The 9,276-nt window shown below is 46.5% G+C and overlaps 1 protein-coding gene across 2 annotated transcripts in view; it reads right to left on the reverse strand.

Annotated features, from left to right (window-relative positions):
• Positions 1–7,578, reverse strand: part of RETREG1 (reticulophagy regulator 1) — a 69,870-nt gene extending 62,292 nt beyond the window's left edge. Inside the window, exon 1 of one of the 2 annotated variants that reach the window (XM_064443412.1) lies at positions 7,185–7,578. In XM_064443412.1, coding sequence (XP_064299482.1) covers positions 7,185–7,462 — 278 coding nt within the window. In that variant the 5' untranslated portion in view covers positions 7,463–7,578. The remainder of the gene's footprint in view (positions 1–7,184) is intronic. The other variant, XM_064443411.1, reaches the window with a different exon arrangement.
• Between the last annotated feature and the right edge of the window lie 1,698 nt (positions 7,579–9,276).

Below are 9,276 nucleotides of genomic sequence, written 5' to 3' on the forward strand. Positions count from 1 at the left end.
CTTTAGACACAGAATTTTTAAGTTTTAGCAAGACAGAATAAACCCAAGCCATGCTGCAATTCATCTATTCTCCTTTGTTCAGGATTTCCATAGTCTGCAAAGTCCCCATCCTGGATTTGGTTCTAAACTGTTCAGTAATGCTCGCTCTCCCTCAGTTTCTAAATTATCCCATTTGATTTTTTCCCTGATTGATCCTGTTTTCATCCTACTGGTTGAAAAATGCTGTAAACTATCCAGGTTTTTATGTAACACTGTCTGGCTCTTAAACAATGTCAATTTTCATTCCTGTAAACCAACCTCTCAGACAAAACTATGCAAACTCTCACTAAAAAGCTGTTGAGATAACAAAACAAAATTAAATTAACTTTCTGTTCCACTTTTCCACCTCCAACGCCTTCAAAAGTTTTAATAATTCATATTGGAAAAAGTTAAAATAAGCTTAAAACTGCCTGAGTGAAAACAAGTAGACCCTAAAATGATATCACAACTTGTGTTGCTATCGGAATTTCAGCTTTACTTGAGAAAGTGTATTTTGGACTATCACCTCCTAGGGAAGAAAATAAACAAACTACAAACATTTTTTTAAGCTTGCAGAACAACCAGCAAGTTACTGTACTGTAGATGGGTATAATAAATTAATCACAATACCAGTAAGTTACAAAAGCTTGGTAAAAGGCAGCAAATTAAGTAAGTAGAAGAAACAAACTAGCACCCATGTAAGAAACCCATTCATGTGGATGCACAGTGAATTTCAAAACTGCCTATGCCAGAATTATTTTCTATTTTCTGATAATGAATGTATTATAATTATAAAAGAAAAATGTCAATACATAACCTATTCTACTACCTTTATTTAAGGGATAAGAGACAAACTCTTATTAGGGTTTGAGGCAGGATTACAATCCATATTAAACCATTCATTTGTGTGTTACCCTGACACTTTGGATTTTGGGAAAGTAATCCCAAAACAACTAAAAAGGTAGCTCTAAGATTACCTAAAGATTGAAGATCCCCAAATTCAAAACCACATTTAGCACTTGGTTGCTGTGAGAAGAAAAACATTTTTGTCACAGAAACATATAGATGTATTCTCCTGACTTGGGAGATATTACAAATTTAAGATAGTGATCTGAAAGCCAACATACTACACACTGGCCTCAAAATACCAATACCCCTTCTTACTCCAACTCACTTCATTTTCATGCATTTTTCTTTGTTTTGATTTCACAGATTTATTTTATTCCAATTCTCAATGTAGTTTGGCAATCTCCTTCCTGTCCACTGCCACTGATGAATTACCCACAATATTCTAAATGAACTCAAGTATTTTGAACCAAATATTTTCTTCCTAAAGATTTAAATTTGGGCAGAATTAATTCTTTCTGTATTAGTTTTGGTTGGTATGCTCTCAGATTTGAGTGTGGTTTCAGGAAAGCTTAAGTCTGAGAGAGAAAAAAAAAAGGACTCTGAAACAGCTGAAATACTGTATAAGCTGAAGCAACAGGGAATACAATATTTATAGTTTGCAACTTGGACTGAACACCCTGAGGACTCCATTTCCAGTGGTACCCATGGTCAGTGCTGCTAGGAGACAGAAATTCACAGTCTCCTTTCTCAAACACTCAAAATGAAACATAATGACATAGCTATACCAAACATAGAGTTATATGGTCAGTTTCTTTCTTATAACAAAGAACTGTATTGGGACTGCATGGCAAGGCTTTGGTATTGGGAGGGCTACAGGGGTGGCTTCTGTGAGAAGCTGCTGGAAGCTTCCCCTGTGTCCAAGAGAGCCAGTGCCAGATGGCTCCAAGGCAGACCCACCACTGGCCAAGGCCAAGCCCATCAGCGATGGTGGTAGCACCTCTGGAATAACAGATTTAAGAAGAGGGGGGAGGAAAAAAGCCCTGCACAACAACCTGCAGTGAAACAGATGGGTGAGAACATGTGAGAGAAACAACCCTCCAGACACCAAGGTCAGTGAAGGAGGAGAGGGAGGAGGTGATCCAGGTGCCAGAGCAGAGATTCCCAGGCAGCCCATGGTAAAGACCATGGTGAGGCAGGCTGTCCCCCTGCAGCCCGTGGAGGTTAACGGTGGAGCAGATGCCCACCTGCAGCCATGGGGGATCCCACACCAGGCACATCCACCTGCTCCAAAGGAGGCTGTGACCCTGTGGAAAGCCTGTGCTGGAGCAGGCTCCTGGCAGGACCTGTGGACCCACAGAGAGCAGCCCATGCTGGAGCAGTCTGTTCGTGGAGGACTGCACCCCGTGGAAGGGACTCACACTAGAGCAGTTTATGAAGAACCGCAGCACGTGGGAAGGACCTACACTGGAGAAGTTTGTGGAGGATGGTCTCCTGTGGGAGGGACCCCAGGCTGGAGCTGGGGAAGAGTGTGAGGAGTCCTCCCCCTGAGAAGAAGCAGCAGCAGAGACAACATGTGAACTGAGCGCAACCCCCTTTCCCCATCCCCCTGTGCCACTTGCGGAGAGGAGCTAGAGAAAACTGGGAGTGAGGTTGAGCCCGGGAAGAAGGGAGGGGTGGGAGTAAGTAAAGTATGTTTTAAGATTTGGTTTTATTTCTCATTACCCTACTCTGATTTGATTTGTAATATATTAATTTTCCCCATGTCCAGCCTGTTTTGCCCATGATGGTAATTGGTGAGTGATCTCTCCCTGTCCTTATCTCAACCCATAAGCTTTTTGTTCTATTTTCTCTCCCCTGTCCAGCTGAGGAGGGGATTGATAGAGCAGCTTTGGTGGGCACCTGGTGTCCAGCCAGGGTCAACCCATCACAAGAATAAAAACCCAGATGTAGGCGTACACTGTGTATGCACACTGCTCTAAGTGCGCAGAAACCTTGCTTCATAGGCAAGGTATCCATCAAGATGGAGTGACACCATTTACAGTTGGTGTGCAAACACCTGAAAGAAATGCTTAGCCCAGTACTATTTTCTTACATTGAAAGAATAAATTAATGAACAGGAAGTACTTTGACATCTCTCCATGGTAAGCATTATCATTGCCAAGCAGAGATTTCAAGAAACACTTCAATAACAAAACTTAAAGTGAGTTGGATACTTAAAACCAAAACAAACACTTCAATAACAAATCTTAAAGTGAATTGGATACTTTAAACAAAACACACCAAACCTCTAAACTCTGCATGTGTTTTTGTTACTAAAGTTTAAGTTGCAATTAGATTTTATATCTGGAATAATGTCCCTACCACAGTCTTTACCTAATGCAACACACATGGTCGGTTCAGATAAAAGAAATACTGTTTCCTCTCTTGATTAGTCAATTCTCCCGTACAAAAAAAAAATATTCATTAGGTCTGAGACCAAACAAAACAAAACAAAACAAATCTGAGCACAGACGATGACAAGAAAACACTATTTTTAATGGTAATCTTGACCAGCATACCCATCTAAATCAAGGAATGATACTTGTCCCTTACACAGCTGGTCAGTTAATTTGTTCATCCAGTACAATAATGTCATATAATGTTAATAACAGACCTGCAGTAACATACAAATTAGTATATCGGAAAGCACATAAAAATCCTCAAAGAAAAATTTGGATTTGGGCTAGCAACAAGAACAGCAAACAGGGTAATACAATAACTTCATTCCATAAGGAGACAGAAAGAGAGAAAAGATCTATTACATCTTAGTCTTTCTACTGTCTCTCTTCCCAAGAAATCCTATGGAAATCAGTCATTTAGGCAACTGGTGAAGAGATGCAACTGGTGTGTCTAAGGATGACCTTGCAGACATTTGTGTATTATGTCTGAAACATATATCTGCAAATATAAAACATATATTTGAAACAAATATCTGCAAATGACAAAAGACATATAACAGTACAGAATTACTAAAAATAAACTTGTCCCCCGACCTCACAGAAATATTTAAGATGACAGGTTGGGAGAACAGAAATGAAAAGCTGCCACCCCCCCACCCCATACACACACACACAAAGTAATAATTAGGCTAGAATACTAGCTTAAATCTAGGATTGACTGTTAATATTTGTCTAAGATTAAACCTGAAATTGAAAGTTATCAGTCAGCAGCCTAACACTTAGAATACCAGGACTAAACTTCGGGCACCAACATGGAGTTTCTCTGCTCTTTAGCAAATCGCTCACTCTCGGTACGTGTGTAAAGTATGAAAAAAAAATTTTCCTTATGTGGTATTTTAACTTCATTTGTAAACTACCTACAGTGGAAAAGCAGAATCCATATTACATTTGAGACTATTAGGTGCTAAATAATATGTACTTAACTCTTGTTCATTTTCAAGATTTTCAATTGGGGTCATTTGGGGCGGGGGGCTTAAAGCTGTTCGTGGTGAATAAATAGTGGATGTGATAAGTGACAAATGCTTTTTCGATAGTCAGATTTCTTTTTAATTTAACTACCAGCCTTGTTTCATTCATTTTTGAGAAAATTTTATGAAATGTTAATTCACTAAATATGACAGAATATATCGGGTCAGCTTTTGCAGGGTGTGAAGAACTTTAGTGCAGCCTTTATGTTAGAAATCCAAGGAAACTGAAAAATGGTACGGTACTGCCTAGTCCAAGAAGGTCCTGAAGTCATGATCAAAACCAGTTGCTTTAAGCCTTGTTAAATTGTCCACAATGATTTGTCAGGAATATTGAAAAAAAATTTTAAAAAATGAAGGAAAACAGAATGAAATTAAATTAGTAAGTTTCTTCTATCTACACTTATTTCAGCAGTAAACATCAAAAATGCATTTATATACAGTACCATGGTTAAAAAATTTTTAGCGGGAAAGTTTACAATCAAATATATATTAGGAAAAAAAAAAAAAGGATTTTGCAAGCAGACATCAGAGCAATAGCTGACACTTAGCAGCTCCTACTGCAACAGTTACACACAAAATGTTTTGCATGGCATACATACAAGAACTAAACTAACTGTGAGGGAAAACAGTCCCACCAAAATCAAAGGGATGGGAGGACGGAATTACCACTACTCTTCCAACATTTAGAAAACTGTAAAATTAAATTTCACATCGCTTTCTCCCTCTTCCACCAACGCTACTGCTGATACAGTGAGAGAAGTCTGCCACCCAGCAATACAGACTTCTCAACTTTGAGAAATACTGAGATTAGAGACCCTGCACACTGGGAGCGCAACTACTTCTGCATGGGGAGAGGGATGACTGGAGGCACATGACGAAGGAAGATGAGGCACATGAAGCAGTAACTAGGAAATGCTTCCTCAGGCTAGGCTCCGGCCAGCACACAGCCCTGTCAGGAGAGGCAGCAGGCGCAAACGCTCCTTCCCAGTCCTGAATCAGCAGCAACTGGCTGGGCCATCACAAATCAGGCTGACCTGTTGGGTCTCAAGACAAGAAAAGGAAAAGCAGCAAACACACTGTGCTGCAAATACTCACGACACCAACACCAAAGCAGGGTAATGTGAAGCTAGATTTAAACAACTGTTTCATTTTCAAAGTGTCAGATTTTACAGGTTTGCTAAGAGTTTCTGTCATTATGTTCTTCAGTCTCCAACCACAGAAGTGCACTGGCCATCACACCTGCTCCTACATATTTCCTACTTGGTCTCCATCTCTCAGATCTCCCTGGCACTAGGACAGTGACCTTCCTGCTGAGGTACAACACTACCACCAAATTAAAAGCAGTCCTTGCCCCGACTTCTGCTATTCTGACTCATCTTGACAGTAAGAAAGTAGAGTGAACCATAAATTCTGGTAAAATAACTTCAAATACTAGTCACATAACAAGTTACAGTAAGGCTACCAAAGGAGATTTTCTATAGGCATTACATAATGCACATACTATTTTGGACAAAGATTTTAGTGGGGGGAAAAGGATAGCAGAACGGCCTTGAACGCAGATATGTACTGAGACGCAGATACTGTCTGCAATGTGTCTTGAAATTTTATCATAGTCACGTTGCAAAGCAGATGAAGTGTTATGACCCTTCTAAATCGCTGAAAGAACACATAATCTCTGTGTACTTCAGAAGATGAGAGCAAAACCATGTAACTTTCTCAGTGAAAGGATTTACCAAGGGTAACTAAGAGCAAGATGGATAATAGAAGTCAACCTCAGTTAGGCATCACATGTAGTGCTCCTGGGATTAAGGAGGATAAAATGATTTTGAAAGTATTTGCGCAAAGAGCTTTTCTTGTACGACACAAAGCTTCAGAAAGTTCTCTTTCCATGGCTTGGATCTCATGTTTAAACATCACACTTTTAGAGTAATAGAGAGGTAAGTGAAGTTTGCAATTAATCCACCTCTTGCTTGTTTGCCACTCATTCTACGAAGAGGAAAGGAGGCAGTTCTAGCCACAGGAGGGGAAACACAATTCAGTCTCCACAGTATTCTTAGGCAGAGCCCTAACAGATAAATGGCTCTCCATGAGCAGGCCTGCATACAGCAGCATTTTAGGAGACCAGCAAATGAAAAACATAGGAATCGCCAAAACCTACGATCAGGTGAAAGTCCTCAAGAAGTTTCACATAGGAAGGCCAAGTTTTTCCCTACAGAAATAAACAGTAGAGCTGTTACAACCACAACAATGAACACGTCCCCATGTTAATTTCTAGGGTTTCTTCAACAGATCTGCACCTGACTAGGAAAAGCTTGGTCAAGACAGAGAACTGGTGCACTGCAGTAACATCCCCGCTGTCCCCACTCCACAAAGCCTCCACTAACTAGGCCACCCATCTGCAAAAGCCCTCGCACCCAGCACCAACCCTGAAGTAAGGGGGGAGCGGCGGCAGCGGCGCGGGGCAGCCAGGGGCTGCCGGCCTGCCTTCAGGAGGTCGCAGGGCCCCTCGCCCATCTCCACCGCCAGGAAGGCCCCGGCTCAGCGGGGCGGGCCGGGCCGTGCCGCGGCCGCCGGGCCGGCCGATCCGAGGGCCCCCGCGGCGGAGTGGGGCGGGAAGCTGGCCCCGAGGGTGCGTGGGGGAGCCCGGGGAAGCAGATGCGCAGGACGGCAGCGCCGGCCTCGGCCCCGAGGCGGCTGCCGGGGGCAGGGGAGGAGGTGGCGCAGGTGAAGGGGAAAGCGAGACCCTCCCCAGGGAAGGGCAGCGGGCCGGGGAAGCGGGGCGCAAGCCAAACACTCCTCCCGGGGGGGCGGCCCCGGCCCCCGCCCGGCCCGGCCCGGCCCGCTGGCTCACCAGAAGAGGAGGTTGGCGCAGACGAAGCCGCCCAGGCTGTGGAGGGGCCGCTCCCAGCTCAGCGCCGCCGCGATGCAGCAGCCCACCGCCAGCCCCGTTTCCCCCAGCAGCGCCGCCGCCCCGGCCCCGCCCGACACCGCCTCCGCATCCCCAGCCGGGGCTGCCGCCGCGCCCGGCTCTTCAGGGGCCTCCGGCCGCTCCCGCCCGCCGCCACCGCCGCGCTCCCCGCCCGCCTTCGGCTGCGGCTGGCCGGGCTGCGCGGGCGCCGGGCTCGCCATGGCTCGGTGGCGGCCGCCGGGCTGCCGCTGGGGCGGGCGGAGCGGGGCGGGCCGGACGGAGGGAGGGAGGCGGGGCCCAGAGCGCGGCCGTTACCCTCCACACCCCTCCCGCCCACCGCAAACGGCGACGTCAACCACCGACAGTGACGTCACCGCAAACGGCGCAGCGGGCGCTTGTGAGGGGGAGGGGGACCCGCCCCCTGGACAGGTGTCACGGGGGGGACTGCGCCTGCGCGTGACAGGTGCGGGGGGCGGTGCCTCCCGGGCGGGGAGGGGCGAGAGGCGGGGCGGGGCGGGGCGGGTGGCGCCCTCATCTCCTCCGCCGCCGCCTCCTCCGCCTGGTTGTGCCGCGGCCAGGCGGCGGTTCCCCCGCGTCCTCCACGGAATGGAGGTAACTTCTTGTCGCAGTGGTGGCAACGTCCTCTGGGGCCACGAAGGAGGCAGCGGGGGTTCGGTGGCCTCCATCGGCATCTTGCGCACCCGGGGAACGTACCTGAGAAATCCTCACCGCCTTGTGCTGTCGCCTGCACTGCTAAACATCTGCCCCAGGCGCAAGGTGGGCGCTTGAGGCAATTCCTGAGGTGACGATGCGCATTGTAGCTGATGTGATTATTGGGGAGCTGAGTTCTGGAGAGCGTGCCTGGTGAGAAACGTCACCTGAGCGTCTGTTGCTAAACAGCGGCAGCCAAAAATTGGAATCGAGGAACGTGCCTCTCAGCGTCAACTGCATACAATTAAATAACTTTCATTGCAAGAGCAAAGTCATATAAATAGAGGAATAATATTGGACTGGGAGTTAACATCAGTTTCCAGCTTAAATGGGTACCCCGTTAGCTTGGTTTCTTTTTTTTTTTTTTCAGGAAAAGGAGTCGTACTCACTTCAAGGTCAACATGCCTTTTTTCCTCTGAGGTAAAAGAAGACAAAATAAGATCACACAATTAATTAAGTTGCACCGTTAACCGTGGGTTGCAAATCTGCTGTGTGTTTTGACTGGATAACCTTGGAGGGAGTTATGCTACTTCTCTGATTCCACATACTCTGCGTAGTATATGAGTTGTACCAGAGAGGAAACATACAGAACATTATTCTACATAATCAATTAAATTTTTTCTAAGGGACATTTTAATTTTATGCTGATTCGTTACACCTCTATGCTCACACCTCTAAGAACCCAGGGCCAGGCAGACCTGCCTGAATAATTAGCCCATCTAAAAGGTGATCGATTGGGTGCTGCCCCTGAGGGTCTCAGAGAGCAAAAGGAAAGAGGCAGGCTCCCCCAGCAACCCAAACCACATGGGTGGCACAGAAAGGCTCTGGGAACGTCTTGCAGCAAGGCCGGAGAAACACCTTGTTTTGCTTCAGTTTTGCGCCGGTGGATAAAACTCTGCCCGAATAAACCTGGTCACAGCAGGGCATCCTTCCTGCGCTGGGAAGCAGGCAGCGCCCTGGAGTGTGCAGGCAGCTCCTCGCAGATACCGAGCGCTCCTCCTGGCGTCACTAGAGCATCTGACGCCTCTCCGGGGTGTGCGCAGGGGTTGCCGGCAGATGCCGATTCCCTGGTTTTGGGAGAGGCCCCAGAGGGAATCTTGTCAGTTCATGGGAGTAAAAATAGGGTCTTCTCACAAGGGAAGAGAAGTAGGGAGAAGAGCACAGATAGGGGAGTTTCTCCTGTACTTACCCTTTCTTTGGGCCGTTGGAGGATGCTGTGTTACCCGTGCCAAGCTGCTGTTCTAGCAAATGCTGTCCGTAACGTGCCAAGCCCATCCCCAGCTCAGCCAGCGGCAGCCTGCTCTCCCTTGCTGGCAGTCAGTTA

This window comes from Phalacrocorax carbo, chromosome 2 (assembly GCF_963921805.1).
Source record: "Phalacrocorax carbo chromosome 2, bPhaCar2.1, whole genome shotgun sequence".
NCBI classification, from domain to species: domain Eukaryota; kingdom Metazoa; phylum Chordata; class Aves; order Suliformes; family Phalacrocoracidae; genus Phalacrocorax; species Phalacrocorax carbo.